The following is an 18,876-nucleotide window of genomic DNA, read 5'->3' as shown; positions in this document are numbered from 1 at the left end:
CACAGAAAACAGGCCATTCGGCCCTTCTAGTCTGTGCCGAAATATTATTCCGCTAGTCCCATTGATTTACAGGGGCATTCAGGAAATCTCTCAATTTCCCAGAAGCCAGTCCTAGGTTATATTGCCACTTTTGTGCAGCCAGAAGTTCTTTGTATTGGCACAACGTGGCAGTTTAAATGTACTCTCAAACTTAAAAAAAGCTACAAAACAGAGTTCAAACTAGAAATGTAACATTTGAATCCATTAAGATCCAAAAATTTCCCCAAACCTTTGTTTACACTTAACAACGAATTCTGTATGGATTGTTCTGTTGCTTCAATGAACTACATGTACAATGAGGAACAAGGAAATACTCAGCCGTGGAAAGAATTGAGGCAGCCACACCACAAATACACACAATTCTTTCAACCATTTTACTGCTTACCCAATTTTTTTTCCATCACTTTGAATATATTTTTCCCAAAACTTAAGTGTTCAAACTTCAGAACTTCCTGTCTCCACATATTTGACACAAGTTGATGGAAAAAAAAATGAACTGTAAGCGAAATGATTACAAAAAGTATTAATTATTAATTTCTTTCGAACTTTATTTTGTATGCCACTGCTTTGGCCACTCTTTCTCCACCCATGTCTCCAGGACTTTTAGCACATCAACCCTCTTGTAAAATTTGCATAGGTCAATCAACTGTGCTACTGTTTGTTCACTGTTCCTCAATAAGAACTCTAAAGTGGGACTTTGTTGTTTCTGCTCCAAAAAGCACAGTTCATCATAGGTCATGCCCCATTTGCTGGCAAAGTTTCTCCAGTTTTTGATGGTTGGGTGGTATGGATCCAGCTTTAACCTCAGCGTGTACAGTAAATCTTCATCATTCATCAAGTCACCAATACAAGGAGGAGAGATGCACAGCGGTGAATTTTTACATGTAGTTTCTGAACAATCTGTACATGGTTTACTGTCTTTCATATCTGCAACCAAGAAGTGGGAATTAGCTTTAGGAAACAGCTTGTTTTTTTAGTTTTCCCTGAAGTTTGATCCTTCTTTTCTCCTCTTTACAATACTGCATTCACATTAATAGCAGCCACAATTAACGTTCCCTCCCATTCTGTATGGGGTGTGTGTGGCCCCTTTAAATTTTTTCATGCGGGCACACACACAAACGGTAATTTAAAGGGGCTGACGTTTGCAACGTCCACGGGGACTTGTGGGCCACTGGGCTTACAGGGAACATGGTCTGCAAGGTCAAACACAGCCCTGTAAACTATATGCTCTCGAGGCACTCAGACGCATCCAAAGAAACGCTTTCCACCAATACCTCTAGAGTTACTGCTTATATTTATCACTGCAGTAGAAACAAAAATCCATGCATTTCTGCTCCTGATCATCGTCTGGTTACTCCTGCTGGAAAATTATAGTTCCAATAATTTGCTATTAAGGGCCGCAACGGAATTACAGCTTCCAGGGAGCCAACTTATGCTTGAATCTGGAAGTTGTGGTTCGCCTTAAATGGCTCTGGGGGTTGCGAACCCTGTCAGCATGGCCTAATTGCCTAGTACTTACCTTAATATTTATGCAAATGTATTTAGAGCTGTTCCTAGCAGGCATAGAACCTGCTCAGGAGTGCAGCAGGAATGTCAAAACACTTTCACATCCCTGGCATCCACCCCACACCACCACCCCCCATCCCGTCTGGCAGCTCCGGCTCCTTCGCCCTGGGAGTGCAAATAAAGGGAAGCGGAGCTGGGGGCAAGATCGAAAGAGAGTGGGGTGGTGAGCGGCGCTAGGGTTAGGAGCTACAATTAAAAAAAGATTAAAGAAAAGATTTAAAAGGATGAAAAATATTTAAAGCACTTCTATCACTGAGTGACATCAAAGGAGGGATGGTTTCGCTGGAATTGCACTTCGCTACAAGGCCTCCATATTCGCCGGCGGATCCACGCTGCAGCTGGGAGAAGAAATTCCCGCTTTAGGCTCCAAAAAAGTATGAACTTCCGTTTAAATGCGGTCAGCGGCGTACGTCTCTGCTTCGCAACTGAGTGCAAGATCCGGGCCAAAGGATTGGTTGTATAATGATCCTCAAAATTGAACTCAGGCTCTCACTGTTTAGATTTACATTTGAGGAATAATCGCTTGGGGCACCTGTCTAACTCATGGGAGGGAGATATTTTGCAGCCGTGGTGTTCTGAAACTTACAGCTGCCTTCTGCTAGTTTTAGTTAAAAAGTCAAGTCACTCTGGCCGCTCAGTGCAGAAAGTTCTCCTCATGCCTAGTACAGAATTAGCAATGAAATACACAGGGAACTCATAGGCATCTTTGCCGTGCAGTGATCCAATGGCTGTAAATGAGGGCAATAGGCCGTGTGATGTGTTTCCCTCATTCACATTGGTTTATCTTGTGCTCGCTCATTTATGGGCGATCATTTTATAGGCCTACCCCCGAAAGTGCCTATTTTGCAACGGGGCTAGAAAGGGGCCCGTGCTGGATCTGGATTTTGCTCTAAATTCCATTTCCCTTCCCCATCACAAAACCACTTCCCTCAGCCCCCTGGCATTTCAGACAATAGTTACAGAAGGAGAACGTTCTCCACCTGTACTGTAACTTATGTGGTTTTAAAAATGTTTCATCCATATTCAAAACTGTTATTCAGATTATATTCTTTGTAGAAACACACCAAGAAACTCTATCTGGAAAAAACCCTGAATTTTCCTTAAAACCCTGACATCAAAAATTACAAGTTGGCCATCAACACTCCACTCAACTAAGGGCAGTCAATGTGCTATTTGTGCTGAAGGCACAGCTAGCAACTCAAGGGAAAAACAAGCAAGGAAGGAGAAAATTATTGCATTGAAATTAAAACAAATAAAATTAATGAATAAAATTCAACCTTATTAGCATTCACATTTAATGATTGGTTTAATTGAAAGTGACTTTTAGACTCTTGATCTGCATGCAGATGAATGACAGGAAGAAAATGTGAGAGTGGATTGGGAGGAATGTTTCAGAAAATCTCATCAGTGGCAACAATAGCAACCAAAATAATCTTGGTAGGATTGATTTTCTTGACCCATCCCTCTCCCCAGCCAAAATGTATTACACTGCCCATGTTCAGAAGTGTTGATATTTACTATCCTTGATGGCTGGGAGCATCCTTGGTGCAGTCTACCTCTCTAGTAGGGCCTACTGCTAACTGCACAGCTACAGGCCTCTGAGTTCCTAAATGGTATCCTTAGGGCTTTCTGGGGAAACAGTAGCTCCTATGGCCCATAGATCTAGATTTCATAGATTCATAGAATGGTTACAGCACAGAAGGAGGCCATTTGGCCCTTCGTGTCTGTGTAAGAGCAACTCAACTAGTCCCACTCCACTGCCCTTTCCCTGTAGCTCTGCAAATGTTTTATCTTCAAATGATTAACCAATTTCCTTTCAAAAGCCACAATTGACTCTGCCTCCACCACATGCATTCCAATTCCTAACTAGATGCTGCATAACAATGCTTTTCCTCATGTCACGTTTGGTTCTTTTGCCTTTCGTCTAAATTTTATCCTCTGAATCTCGTCCTTTCCACCCATGGCAACAGTTTCTCCCTAATTACTCTGTCCAAACCATTCATGATTTTGAACACCTCTATCAAATCTGCTCTCAAACTTCTCTAAGGAGAACAAACCCAGCTTCTCCCATCTATCCATGTAACCAAAGTCCCTCATCCCTGGAACCATTCTCATTAATGTTCCTAAAGCCTTCACATCCTTTCTAAAATGCAGTGCCCAGAATTGAACATCATACTCCATTTGAGACAGAACCAGTGTTTTATAAAGTTACACTGTAACTTCCTTGCTTTTGTATTCTATACCTCAATGAATAAATCCTTATTAACCACTTCCTCAACCTGTACTGCCACTTTAATTGATTTATTTGCATATACCTGCAGGCCCTTCTGCTCCTGCACCCTCTTTAGAATTCTTTATTTTATATTGCTTCTCCTCATTATTCCAAGCAAAAAGTCTCACCTCACACTTCTTTACATTACATTTCATCAGCTACGTGTCTGCCCATTCCACCAAACTGTTTATGTCCTCCTGAAACTTATCACTATCCTCCTCATAGTTCACAATACACAAGTTTTGTGTCATCCACACATTGTGAAATTGTGCCCTGCACACCCAAGTAGTCTAGGTCATTATACGCATCAGGGAAAGCAATGGTCCTTGTCCTGGCCCCTGGGGAATCCCAGTGTATACCTTCCTCCAGTCTGAAAAACAACCGTTCACCACAACACTCTATTTCGTGTCACTCAGCCAACTTCGTATCTATGTTGCCACTGTCTCTGCCACTGGGCTTTAACTTTGCCAACAAGCCTGTTATGTGGCACTAATTGCATTGCCTTCAGCAACCCTCTCTGTTAGCTCATTAAAAAACTCAATCCAGGTAGTTAAACACATTTGCCTTTAACAAATCCATGCGGGCTTTCATTAATGAATCTACACTTGTCCAAGTGACTGTTAACTTTTTCCTGGTTTAGTGTTTCTAAAAGCTTGCCCACGATCAAGGTTAAACTGACTGCAGTTGCTTGTAATGAAAAAATATTTAAAACCCTACCCTGAAGTTTTAATTTGGCACACTGCTGAGGTCTGAGCAGGGATCCCAGTGCAGGTCCAGTTCCGGCACTTTGGGGTGCCCCTGCATCTGGGTACCTCACAGCAGCAAGTTTGGGATGGGGATTTGTGATGTCCCCTCCTACCTGTTCTTCATGCCATTGCTGGGCCTGTAAAGGACCAGTCCACCCTAGGAATCATGAAGCAGCATAGAGGGAGCAGAGACATTGCATATGGCTTTGTCCCATTTCTTTTGACTTACGGATATGGGGAATGGTTAGGAAAATCAGCACCCTGGTTTAGTGCAAGAGATTTATGAAATGAATACCCAAACCAAAAGATTGGGAAAAAAAGCAACTGCAGCATAAATATAAATGAAGTTCAAATGGTTCAAAAGGAACTGCATTTCTACTTTTAATGTAATGTTTATCAAATAACATTTGATAAGACTGACCAGTATAGTTCAGCCCAAATAACACCAGCTTTTGTAGTTATGATAATTAACCATAGAAATGGCTCATTTTACCTTCTTCTGATAAACATTCTCCTTCAGTGTGTCGACTGTCATTCTCTTCAAGCTGCATGGCAATTACAGTATATTTCAGTGAGGTTAATATAGTAAGAACACAAAATTTGGGCTTGAAGCATGGGGAAGAATATTTTTTAACAAAAATACAAAGCTAGGAGTTTTTAAACAGAAGTCATATTTTCAACAGGTTTGCAACAGGATCAGGACTACAGTATTTTTCTGTCATAAAAGATGCTTAGCATTCAAGTTATTGCAACCAAACTCAAATTACAATTGCCATCCATGATTAAATCACACCTGAAAAACGTAAGAGGTCTTCCACATTATGTCACTGGGCCACTAGGAGAGTCCTCTAAGGCAGTTCAGGTAAATAAAATGCATACAAACAATTGTAGTTTAATGCAATAATACCTACGACTGGCTCTTTATGCCTATGTCAACCTGTTCCACAAGTGGTCTGCATTGGAATAAAGAAATTTCATTCATGTTCACCTCAGCCACAAGAAGTCTTGACCTTTTCCATTGATGCCTTCCAAATGTTGCCCTGCGCTAACAATTGATTTATTTGTGACAAGACCAAAGTTTTGATTTACCTTCTTGTTGCAAATGATGCTAATAAAATAAATAAGTCATAAAATGTACATCTGTCTGTATCATGACTATGATTTTTTTCTCTTCACCTGACCATGCTGAAGATGGTCCTGACATGTGTGGGTAGAAAACTAAAGGAAAATTAGAAATAATAAAATCACAGAATGATACAGGACGGAAGCAGATCATTTACCCCCCATGCCTTTCTCTGCAAGAGCCACCTAGTTTAATCAAGTTTTCCTGTTAACTTATCATTTTCTTTATTATTCATCTTTTTCAAGCAACTGGCTAAAACAAAAACTCATGGACACTGCTTCAACAATAGTTTGTGGTACAGAATTCTACATTCTGGCCTTCCTCTCTGTGAAGTTAATATCTTAAATCTGTCCTCTCATTACTGTCTCACCCATCAGGAGAATTAACCAGTCTCAATTTGCCAAGTAACATGTTTCACTGCTGTAACATTCCACAATTCTATTCATGTTTCCACAAAGATTTATAATCTTTAAAAACTCCAGGAGTTCAACATTTGGCTCTAGCGAAAAGGCATCAACTTGTCATGTCACTCTTCATAACTGTAACCCCGCACTTTTACTAACATCCTACCGAATACACATTGCATTTTTAAAAATTACTTCTATATCCTCCCTGGTCTGTTGGTGTCATCCTTGGCCAGCAGAAAGCAGATGCACTCATAATGCCTAAATGTTTCAGAGTATTTTGTGCATTTCTGAAGATCAGCTTGAACCCAGGCTTATAGTGGATGTTTTCCACAGAAAATAGATGGGAAATATGCCACAAAAGCTATTTTTGAATTAATGGTTGCGGGTACCAACAAAATTTGAACATGCAGATAAAGAGTCAGAGAAAAGAAAATCTTAGAAAATAACAGGATGACCCAATTGGGGCAGCTGCCTTTTGAGTGTGATTGTCATATATATTAGAACAGTAGGAAGGCTGTCACAAATTGCAAATCACCTCAAGCTAGAGATTTCATTTTTTCAATCCTCTTAAAGATCAGATTCCATTTTCTTTTTTAATTATTTCTCATTCAAGAGAGAAAGGATTCCCAAACTCCACTCAATCCAGAAATTAGGAAATGCAGATAAACAGCTCAAGGTGTCCACCATTCAATTTTCCCAAATAGAAATACCTGGAAAAACTCAGCAGGTCTGGCAGCATCGGCGGAGAAGAGCACAGTTGACGTTTCGAGTCCTCATGGGTCATGACCCATGAGGACTCGAAACGTCAACTGTGCTCTTCTCCGCCGATGCTGCCAGACCTGCTGAGTTTTTCCAGGTATTTCTGTTTCTGTTTTTGTTTTGGATTTCCAGCATCCGCAGTTTTTTGCTTTTATTCAATTTTCCCATCTTTCTTGCTATGATACAGCATGCTGAAGTACTAAACAGCTTTTAATGTGCTAAATAAACTATTTTAAAATTCTCATCACAAAGCTGACATTGCCATCTTACTATTTTGAAGACACCCAATTTTTAATATCTTACTTTAGAGGCTGAAGTAGGTGGTCAATACATGAGTCCCTAGGTGTGATTGTTGGTAGAGGGAGAGAAATTTAAAAATCCTTTCAAGGTGCTTGCTAAACTGAGGACAGAATACTTTGAAACTTAATCTCTGTGAAAGCTCATAACCAAGGAAGGGAATAAAGTAGAAATAAACTTGTTCCTACCCGTCTTGTCGTTTGAAGCTTTGCAGTTAAATGTTTCAGGTTAACAGTTGCCGTGTCCTGTGCGAGGAGATCTGAAACACCTGTCAGCAATATTAATTGAGCTTTAGTAGATATTGATAGATGACAATGCTCAATAACTGAAAGAAATTTACCATAAAACACTCCCCACTTCAGTTATGCTACAAAGGAAATAAACTTTTCCTCAGAAGTGATAATATTTTCCAGATAATATACAGGGGCGCTAAAATGACACCAGAAAATGATAAATGGGACTGAATCTTCTGGTCGGCATACGGGGCCGAGCCCCGCTCGCCGCCGCATAAAATGACGCGCAGTGAAATCGGGCGCGCGTCCTGACGTCACCGCGTGTCATTCCGATCTTCAGTTCAGCGGGCACTCACCAGAATCGGCTGCACGCCCACCTAACTGTCAAAGGCCTATTAAGGCCATTTAAAAACGAATTCAAATAATTAACGGAACTGCCCGTCCAACCTTAACGTTGGCGGGCAGGCGAAGAGCCCAGGCGGCCTTCGCATTTATCATGAAACCTCATCCATGGGTGGGATGAGGTTTCATGAAGGATTTATAAATCAACCAAATTTTTTTATTTAAGTTCATTGACATGTTCCAGCTCACGTGACACTGTCACATGAGGAGACATGTCTGAAAAATTTTTCTCTTTATTTAAATTTTTCATAATGAAATTAAACTCCCTGAGGCAGCTCCGTGCCTCAGAGTTTTCTGCGCTCTTTTGTGCACATGCGTGAAAGAGCGCAAGCCCTGACTAAGCCTCCTCTTCCTGCCCGCACAGGGAGTGCTCAGCGCCTTAATTGGCTTGCCCATGTAAAATGGCAGCATGCAGCCAATCGCAAGCAGCAATCGTCTGTGCGCCCGCCTGCACCCGCTCCCGGTCAGCCCCCCCATTTGGGAGAAAATTCTCCTCATGATGTTTGTGAGCCACATTTTGGCATTGTTTCAATGCAGACAGCATATGGTGCAACAGTTTTGGAACTTTAATGCCTGGGCTATCGTGTGGTAACTTACCTGTAGAGACTGAGGGGGTGGTGGGGGGGGGGTTCGGTGAAGAGATCCGAAGCAAAGCAACAGAGGCAATTAGGGATGGGCATAAATGCTGGCTTAGCCATTGACACCCACATCCCTTGAATGAATTTTTTAAAAAGTAGAAAATAAAATACTTCATCAAAATGGAACTATTCAAGAAATGAGACATTTCCACTTTTTGTGCCTAGTTTCAACATCAAGTATACCAAAGTCAGCTACTTCAAGGGTTAAACAATCGTCATAATATCCTTCTGCCTTTTTAGAGGAGCATCCCCCCTACAATGCCAGCATGATATTCCTATTTCTTACATTAGCCCCCTTGTGGCCCTTCTTTCTGAGTAGAATGGCCACTCAAGAAGCCCGACATTATCCAGGGCAAAGCAGCAGACGTGATCTGCAGACCATCCATTATGCCAAACATCCACTCAAACGCCAATGCATTATGGGTTCAGTGCGTATTGCCTATAAAATGCACCGCAGCAACTTTTCAAAGTTTCTTCAACAACAACTCCCAATCCCGCAACCTCTTACACCAAGAAAAACATGGATAGCAAGTGCATGGGAATCCCACCACCTCCAAGTTCTTCCCAAATCACACAGCATCCAAGTTTGGAAATATACTGCTATTCCTCCATTGTCACTGGGTCAAAATCCTGGAAATCCCCATTGTGACAAACCCCAAAGAGAAAAGAGGGAAAGTAACTTACTTTATCTTGAACCGGAAATCGGGCCTCGGAGTTCAGGAACTACAGCTCCAAACTACAAGGCCCTGGTGGTCTCTGCACATGCTTTGGCTGGAATGGCCACACACGTGCAGTTTGTTTTATTTTCAATCTTCAGTTTCTGCGCATGCACTTCCAGAGAATGGCTGCACATATGCAGCTAGGGCATATTTTCGTCTTCAGCTTGGTAAAAGGCCCTGCACATACGCGCAGCTGTTTTTTTTCTGTTTGGAAGCCAATTTTGCACTTGTACAGAAGAAGAGTAGAAGAAAGTGAAACAGCATGAAAAGGTCAGGTGACCTTCTACATTTCCACAGAGGAGTGCCATTCTGCAAAAAGTGCCAGAAGAAGCAGAACATGGAAGCTGCAGGGAGCACGTCCCAGAACAAAGAAGAAAGGCCCAAAAACCAGTGTATGGGACAGAAAGAGGTCCCAGGAAGACAGTCAAATCATGGAACAAGGACAGAAAATGGAAACAGGTCCTGTTCAGTGAAGTTAAAAGGAGCAGAGGAAAAGACTCCAAATTAAAGGGGAGGATTTTCTCCCCGTTGGGCGGGCAGTTCGGGAGCGGGCGCGAGCAGGCGCGTAGCTGAATGCCGCTCGTGATCGGCTGCGTAACGCCATTTCACATGGGCGGGTCAATTAAGGCCTGCCCATCATGACGTGCACCCGGAAGCGCTTAGTGCTACCTGTGCAGGCAGGGGGAGGAGGGAGAGTTGGGGCCTGCACTCTTTCGTGAAAGAGCGCAGAAATCTCCCTGAGGCATGGAGCTCCCTCAGGGGGATTACTTTGATTTGGTAAAGTTGAATAAAAGAATGTTTAAAATTATTCAGACATGTCCCCCCCATGTGACAGTGTCACATGAGCTGGGACATGTCAATGAATTTTAATAAAAATTATTAAACTTATAAAGCCTTCATGAAATCTCATCCCACCTGTGGATGAGGTTCCATGAAAAATGCAAAGGCCACCTGGGCTCGTCGCTTGCTCGCCAACGTTAAGGTTGGACAGATAGTCCAGACATGTACCTCAATTAGTTTGATAATGGTCTTAATAGGCCTTTGACAGTTCTGCTGTGCGCCTGCTGAACTGAGGATCGGATTGACGCGAGGTGACGTCGGGGCGCCATTTTACGTGTTGGCAAGTGGGGCCTGCCCCCGCACACCGACCAGAAAATTCAGGCCAAAGAGGAGGAGTTGCAGAGAGCAGACTTAAAGTAAAGTGGACTTGAGAGAAGTCAGAAGATTTGAAGAGACAGCCGAAGGTTGGTGATTCCTTAGTACAGACTTTTGGAGCAGTGGTGTTCTGTTAGCACGACTGAAGTCTGAGAGAGTGCATGTGGAAGGTGAAGCTTGAACGCACGAAGAGATCCAGGGGAAGAAACATTGGAAGGAGAGCTTGAAACCCAAGAGGTGGATACTTATTGGCTCACTGTGTGACGTGCTCCAGGGGTGGGGGGGTTGATGGGAGATTCATGGAATCTACTTTGGTGCCTCTGTCACTAGGTTTTGGAGTGTGCTGTGTCTGACCACAGTTTGCCTATTAGTTTACATGGGCTGTATACTTACTGTGAACATTAGAGTATAGGATAGATTTTGTAACTTCCGTTATCCTTACGAATTTGCATATATCTGAAAAGGTATAGTCGGGGTGAAGGAGTAGTGTAACATAATTCATCTTTTATATTTTAATAAATGGTTTGTTATTTTGTTAAATACACCAGCAGACTCCTGGGAATGTGTTCAGTAACTGCTCTCCCCATTTCTAAACAACAACAAAAAAAGTTAGAATCTATCAAGCCAGGTTTCACTCCGGGTCTGACTTGTCTAGTAGCAACATCAGCTGGGGCCATAACAAAGTGGGGGCTCATCCAGGATCGCATTAAGGTGGGACTGATTAATCCTTAAATGAGTTATGTGGAGGTACTGAACAGGATTTGCTGTGAAGTATATTACATAGGTTGGAATTCAAAAATGCTTTGACTGTTGCTAAGACTTTTCTGGGAGTGGAAATGTAACAGTGGATTATTTGAAATCTATGATTAAGACTAAACTGAGAGATTTAGCACATAAAGTGAATGTAGAAATAAAAGCAGGATTTCCTAAGGGTGATATGATTAAAGTAATTACCCAGCATTTAGAAATAAAAGGAGGGAAACATGAAATTGATGCGTCACAGCTAGAGTTAGCAAAAATTCAGTTGCAAATGAAGCAGTTTGAGAAAGAAAGAAATGGAAATGAAAAAGCTCGAACTGGAGATAGGAAAAGGAAAAAGGAAAAAATTGAAAGAAATGGGAATACGAAAGCTTGAGCTTGAGTTTCAAAGAGAGAAAGAAATCAGATAGTATGAACTGGCTTGAGAAAAGCTCAAAATAAATAAAGAAAGAAGAGTTAGTAGTTCAGGGAATTATTCTGATTCCCCTGAGGAATTTGATTTAACTAAAAATCTGCGTTTAGTGCCTAAATTTTCAGAGGATGGAGTTGAAAGATATTTCACCTCATTTGAAAATATATCTGTGAAGTTGAAGTGGCCAAAAGATGCTGGAATTTAATGTTACAAAGCGTTCTGTCAGGTACAGTTATGAATATGTATCCTAGTTTGTCAGAAGAACATTCTGCAGACTATGAAGGGGTTAAAAGGGCAATACTAAATGCTTATAAGCTTGTCCCAGAAGCTTATCAATTAAAGTTTAGGATCATAAGAAAGAAACCTAATCAGACATTTGTCAAATTTGCAAGAGAGAATTAAATGCTGTGGGATCAGAAGTTTCGATCGCTAAAGTTAGAGAAAACTTTTGAGAACGTGAGGGAAATCATGATTATGGAAGAATTCAAAAGTCATGCCCTAGTAACCATTAAAACTTACTTAAATGAGCATCAAGTTTCAAAGATTCGAGAAGCGGCAGTTTTGGCTGATTCCTATGACATTTTACACAGACGTGGGGAAATTATCATATGAGAATCAACAGGAAAATTGGAGGAATGGAAAATCTGGTGATGGAAAAGAAAGCAAACAGAAGGACGCCAAAATAATAAAGGAGGTAGGCTAGAACCTAAAAGTGATATGAAGAAAATTGTATGTTTCTCGTGTAACAAAACTGGACATACTAAAGCTACTTGCTGGAAACTAAATAGGATACCTATTGCAGTAGCAGGAACACCTAAGGAATCCTCTGGGAAGGTTGCACCAGAAAATAAAATGGCTATTAAAACTGCAGCAGTGATGCAGGTGAAACGTGTTCCGTCAGAACCTACGGGAAAGAGAGATATGGCTCAGGATAGTTCAGAGAATTCTTCTTTGATTACGGCTAGAGAGAGTCAGGCTGCTGAAGATTCTGGATGTTTTATCTCAAAGTGAGAAGTGTTCCTTTAATCCTCCAAGAAAATAAGTAAAGAAATTAAAATTTTGAGAGATACAGGGGCAGATCAATCATTAATGGTGTCTGATGATAGAATCCGTGATCCAGATTGTTTTATGAAAGAAAATGTCTTAATAAGGGATATTAATAGAATTTATGAACTTGTTTCTTTTTGTAAAGTCAATTTACAAAGTCACTTCATGAATAGAATAGTTACAGTGGGAATTATTCCTCAATCACCGATTGAAGGGGTAGGTTTTATTCTGGGTAATGATTTGGCTACCAGACATAGTAACATGGTGACAAATGTATTGCAGCAGGCGTTTTATCATGCTGGTCTTAAAACGAGACGCTTATTGCCGATAACAAGCAATTGAAGGAAAACCTGATCAATGTAGAGAACCAAGTTTCACACACAAAAGAGGAGTTTGCTAAGAAAAAAATAGAATTGGTGAGAACAATTGAGCATCAGTAATAGAAAGCAGGACACTTGACTGAGGACTTGAAATGTCTAAATGATAAACTTGTAGAAACAAATTTGATGAAGGTTGATCTTCAGTTAAAACTTGATGAAGTTCAAGCATCAGAAGTTTCTATAAAGTATTGTGAAAATGCCTTGAACAGGAAAAGGAATTACTGGTGAATCAGAACAGTTGGCTGAATGCAGAGTTAAGAACCAAAATTAGCGGACTATTAGAGCTTTGTCATGAAAAGTGTAATGAGGTTCTTGAATATCGATGCAATCGAGAGAAAATGAAAGAGGAGATGTGTGGTATGAAGTGTCACAGTTCCGAAGTTGTTCCTGTGAATGAAAACTCCTTGCTGAATTGTGACCCAGTTGAACAAAGAACTGATCCAAGTAACATTACTGATGTATCAACCTCAGTAATGGGCAATATGGAAGCAACTGAAGTGCCTGCAGAATTGAAACTAAAGAATTGTCAATGAAAAGGACTGAAACCACAAAAATCCGGAAGGGTCAATAACTAGAGACATTGGTATACAAGTGCTTGCTGGTGTTAACGCACAAGACACAGCAGCTGGAATCCAGGCAAGTGAACAGTTTACAAAAGACCATTTGAAACCTGCAGAGGAGTGGAATGATATAGTTCATGAATTATGTAAAATAATTAAAGGGTCAGAACGAACAATAAAACTCCAGAAGGAGGAAGTGATTGACATTGCTCAGAGAATTGAAAAAGACCAGTTTGAAATGAGATTGGGAGAAACAACAAGATCATAAAATGTTCAAAGATCAGACCAAGCAGGAGCATGAAACCCTTTTGTGTGAACATAAAAGGCATCTCAATGACATCCTTGAGATGCTAAAAGAGATTTTGATCAGAGGAGAAGTGAGTTGTTAACATACAAAGATGGCATTTTGACCTTATTATCTCAAAATAAGAATTTACCAGATTTGAGTTTGGAAAATGAGCTTGAGGATGGAATTACGGCTGCAGCTAACATAAAGGACTATTGGGCTGTAGACTTAAATGAACCATTCTTTGTTCAGCTAAAGACTGGGAATAAGATAAAAAGAAATGCAAGGGTCAAGTTATGATGTACAAATTCCGCAAGTCTGGTTACATTTGTTGACTTTCGTTTTGGTTAAATCTTTGTAATTATACGAAATGACATGTGTAGTTGTGAAATGAGATGAAAAGCTTATTTGTATAAAATGTAATAAGCTACTTGTTAGAAGTTTATGATGTTAAGTTCTGGCAAGGCAAGTGGAAAGGCTACTGTAAAGAAACCTTCACTGCTGTGAAGCTTATTTTCTTTCAAGGGAGAGGTGTGACAAATCCCAAAGGGAAAAGAGGGAAAGTAACTCACCTTATCTTAAATTGGAGATTGGGCCTCGGAATTTGGGAACTACAGTTCCCAGCAGGCCCTGGTGGTCTTTGCACATCTACTGGCCTTGGATTGGCTGCACATGCGCAGGTTTTTTTTCCCCAATCTTCAGATTCTGCGTACACGCTGGCCGCAGCTGGGTCATATTCTTGTCTTCAGGCTGGTAAACAGCTCTACGCATATGCCACAGTTTGTTTTTTTATTTTTATTTCAGGTTGGAAGCCAGCTCTGCACTTGCACAGAAGAGGAGAAGTGGAAGAAAGCGAAACAGCACGAAAAGAAGGTCAGGTGACCTCTACATCTCCACAGAGGAGTGCCATTCTTCAAGAAGTGCCAGAAGAAGCAGGACATGGGAGCTGCAGGGAGCATGTCCCAGATCAAAGAAGAAAGGCCCAAAAACCAGGCAGCAGGACAGAAAGAGGTCCCAAGAAGACAGTCAAGTCAAGGAACAAAGGCAAGAATCAGAAACAGGTCCTGTTCAGTGAAGCTAAATGTAAGGAGCAGATGAAAAGACTCCAAATTAAAGATTCAGAGCTGCAGGGAGCAGACTTAAAGCCACGTGGACTTGAGAGAAGCAAGAACATTTGAGGAGACAATCAAAGGTTGGTGACTCCTTACTACGGGGTTTTGGAGCGGTGGTGTTCTGTTGGCATAGCTGAAGTCTGAGTGTGTTTGGAAGGTGAAGCTTGAATGCATGAAGAGAACCAGGAGAAGAAACATCATAAGGAGAGCTTGAAACCCTGGAGGTGAATCCTTGTTGAAGCTGTCCAAATGGAACTGTCATTTGGGGGAAATTCCAAGGCAAGTTCTTCGAGCATGAAGATTGGAAACCCTCATGAGGAAGATAGAGTTTCAGTGAGACCGGCTGGCTCAAAGTGTGACGGGTGACTGGGGGGGTTGATGGCAGATCCATAGAATCTGCTTTGGTGGTATCTGTCACTTGGTTTTGGAGTGTGGTGTGTCTGACCACAGTTTGCCAATCAGTTTACATGGATTTTACTGTGAACATTAGAGCATAAAGATAGATTTTGTAACTTGCATTATTCTTACAAATTTGTATACATCTGTAAAGGTATAGCTGGGGTGAAGGAGTAGTGTAATATAATTAATCTTTTCTTGTTTAATAACTATTTTACTCTTTTGTTAAAAGAACACTAGCAGACTCCTGTGAATGTGTTGAATAACAATGGTGGGTTTTCATGCTGTATCATTATTAATGCATTCCCAGGAAACACGCTGTTTCCATGGCGGGCAAGGTCTCATTCACCTGCCCGCCATCACCTCGCTGCTTCATCATGCTGTGCGCCATATTTAAAGTCCAGCCGCGCATCTCAGTGCTTCCAGCCCACGACTGCTGTAGGGAAGATGTCCACGAAAGGCAAAAAGACTGTAGCCCCAGGTTTAACAATGCATCACTGGAACACCTTTTGGATGCTGTGGAGTCCCTCTGGGATGTCCTCTACCCTGCTCTGGCCACAAGACGGGCAGCAGCCTGACCAACCAGGCTTGGGAGGTGGTGGCAGCGGTGGTCAGCGCCAACGCCCCTCTAAAGAGGACAGCCACCCAATGCCACAAGAGGATGAATTATCTCCTCTGTTCCACCAGTGTAAGTCACTATTCTCATCACTCTCCACTCACACTCAAAAACCCATCACACATCTCACTCACTGACAGTTCAAGGACATTACTATTCACTCTCCCACACACTCACCGTCATTGTCCTCATCCTGTCCATGAGACCACTCACCACCCACACGTCAGGCATACTTATCATCTGGCCTGGCAGGCGTCCTGCTTACACTCTCTCCATCTCTATTCATGCAGGACAAGCTGGCACACAACAACAGGGAGCGGTCACAGACTGGTGGAGGAATGCCTGAAATCAAGGTCCTCTTGGGCTTTGAAAACAGAGCCATCCAGCTGGCCGGCGACAGTCTGGACCGGTCCTGTGTTGACGGTGAGGTCGGCAGTGCTCTACCAAATGAGGGTCCAGCAGTGCAACATACATCAGACAACCATGCTGTGAGAGATGTATCCTGTATCACAGGCCACTGCCATGCACTAATTATCTGCCTTTCCTTCCACAGGCACATCTGGGAAACAGCCAACGGACTCCATGACCCAGGGCCTCCAATCAAGCCCTGAAGAAACCTCTGAAGAAGAATCTGGAGGCACCCTCCTTGAAATCCCGTCACAGCGCTCACCCACACCCTCCACCTCGGTGGGACCTAGCTTTAGAATATTCTCAGGATCACACACATTGCACTGTCTGATCCACAGCAGACGGCAGCAGGGACTTCCCAGGTGTCCGGCACTCAGGGGATTGCTGGAGGCGAGAAATTTGCTGAGTCTGAGTCAGATGACGAGCCTCTGGACTCAGTAATGTCACAGTTGCTGGAGCTACAAAGGCAAGCTCGGGAACATCAGGAAGGGATGTCCGCTGCACTCTTCAAAGTACAAAACATGATGGGGGAATCTGTCCAGCTTCACTCTGAGATAATAGTGCCGGCATGCCAATGCACAGAGGTCAACACTGGTAGGTAGGAAGGCAGGCACCATGGAGACCTTGGTCCAGGACATCACTTCTCCACTGCTGCGCGGGCTCAACTCCATTGCTGATGTCATAGTTGGCCTTCAACAGCGTGTAAGCGAGAGGGGTGCCAGGCAGCTCGATCTCACTCCAGCTACCCTTTCTCCTCAAGGATTCAGCCTGGGGCTCTCAGGCACCCACAGGATGCATCATGAAAGAAGCTCACTCCATCAAGTGCGTCACAATGATAGAAAGCCTGGAAACACTGGAGTTGAAATCTGCACAAAGTTATTAGTAAGCTCATTACTGCATTTGTATGAAATTGCTTGGTCCCCTAACCTAACAAAGGCACTGACCTATTTATTAAATTTGAGGTTGATGATTTTGAATAGGTTAATGCCTTTGTTAAAATAATAGTTAATGGAATTTCATACAAACATGCTAAGCATTTATTATTCATTTCACAACCACATATTCAAGATCAGGAACATAAAAGTGCTTAAACTGCTTTGTCCTTGGCACCCAATTTTCTACAAGCATCAAGTCTTAAATGGCTGCTGATGCAAAGTAATGGTATTGTACATGTTGGCCATCATACAAAAAAGGCAGCTTTTATTCCAAGTAAAAGCACATTGCATCATGCATTATAGTTGTCTCAATTATAGGTTGGTGAGAATTCTGTCTGGTGTGTACCGTATTCTAGAGTCAAAAATTGATACCTTTAGTGGAAACACTGTGATCTGTAGCTTGAATAGGATATTTTTCAATCTGTGGAAGCAAAAAGATAAAAACATTACTTAACACGTATAGACACATTTAGAATCTATTGTTAATAATTGCAAAGGTCTTACCTCCTAGATTTTGTGTGTAAGAAGAAATCAGATCTTATTTGCAACAGAAGCAAATAGAATTATGGGCAGAATTTTACAGTCCATTGCCAATGGGTTTGCAGGTGGGGGGGTGGGGGGTTGGGGAGGGGGGTGCTCCCGCCCACCCTCAATCTGCCTACAATTTTATGTGAGGCAGGCGAAGTTTAGGGCAGCCCACCTCTTATTTATGAGCTAATTATTGGCCATTTAAGTGCTGCTTCCCACTCAGTCTCAATTTTGAGGCTGATGGGAGGAGTTAAGGGTGAGTGGGGGAAGTCAGACAGGTCACCCTGCTTGCGCCTTGGGCAGGAGGGGGGTGCCTCCCTGAAAGTCCCCTTCATATCAGGCGCTGTCCAAGGTCTGCCGTAGCTCCTTTTCTCCCTGACGTCTCCATCATTGCCCCCACCCCCCTGACATGCCATGAGACCCCCACCCCCACACTTACCACTTACCTGGTCCTGGATTCTGGAACTTAGAATCTGTAGACTGCTTGTAGTCCCAGTCCTGGCCACTGCTGCCACTGTCACTGCTGGACTATAGAGCTGTTGGCCAATCGGATTGACCAGCAGCTCTCTGACACAGGGCTTCCACCTCAGTAAGGGGTGGGAGTCGTCTCCAGCCAATTAAAGCTCCTTGGAGCGTTAAATGTCTGTGGGACTGCTGTAGGTTGGCAGGGATGTGTTCGCCACCAACTCTTCGAGTGGCAGGCAAGAAAGCCCGCTATCAGAAAAATCCTGTCCTATGTAACAGCGGTTAAGAGTTCCACCATAAAACTGCTCACTGCAGTCTTGTCATCACACTGGATTTAAACAGTATTGAAGTGGTAAGGCTAGAGCCACAGGGCAAGCCTTCCTACACTGAGGACAGTGGTGGCAGTGGATAGGAGTCTTTGGAGGGAGCTGGTCAAAGAACATAGCCAGTTGGAAATGGATTAAAATCTGAGGAGTAAGAGTACTGATCTTAATTTTGCGTTGTAATGTAAAACTTGCATGTATATAGGATCTTTCATATTCTCAAGTTGTCCCAAAGCATTCCACAACCAATAGATTACTCTTGAAGTGGTCACTGTTGTTTTGTGGCAAATCTG

General features: G+C 42.4%; 1 protein-coding gene across 3 annotated transcripts in view; it reads right to left on the bottom strand.

Moving 5' to 3' along the window:
* Positions 1-70: 70 nt before the first annotated feature.
* The window catches only part of edaradd (EDAR-associated death domain), an 85,864-nt gene continuing 67,058 nt past the window's right edge, over positions 71-18,876 (bottom strand). For 2 of the 3 annotated variants that reach the window (XM_078557327.1, XM_078557328.1), the window contains exons 3-7: positions 17,640-17,688; positions 7,398-7,477; positions 5,800-5,841; positions 5,117-5,168; positions 71-966 (exon numbers count right to left, since the gene is read on the bottom strand). In XM_078557327.1, the coding sequence (XP_078413453.1) occupies positions 587-966; positions 5,117-5,168; positions 5,800-5,841; positions 7,398-7,477; positions 17,640-17,688 (603 nt within the window). In that variant the 3' untranslated portion in view covers positions 71-586. The remainder of the gene's footprint in view (positions 967-5,116; positions 5,169-5,799; positions 5,842-7,397; positions 7,478-17,639; positions 17,689-18,876) is intronic. The other variant, XM_078557329.1, reaches the window with a different exon arrangement.

Source organism: Cetorhinus maximus, chromosome 14 (assembly GCF_964194155.1).
Source record: "Cetorhinus maximus chromosome 14, sCetMax3.hap1.1, whole genome shotgun sequence".
Classification (NCBI taxonomy): Eukaryota; Metazoa; Chordata; class Chondrichthyes; order Lamniformes; family Cetorhinidae; genus Cetorhinus; species Cetorhinus maximus.
This window is presented reverse-complemented; position numbering and strand designations above follow the sequence as displayed.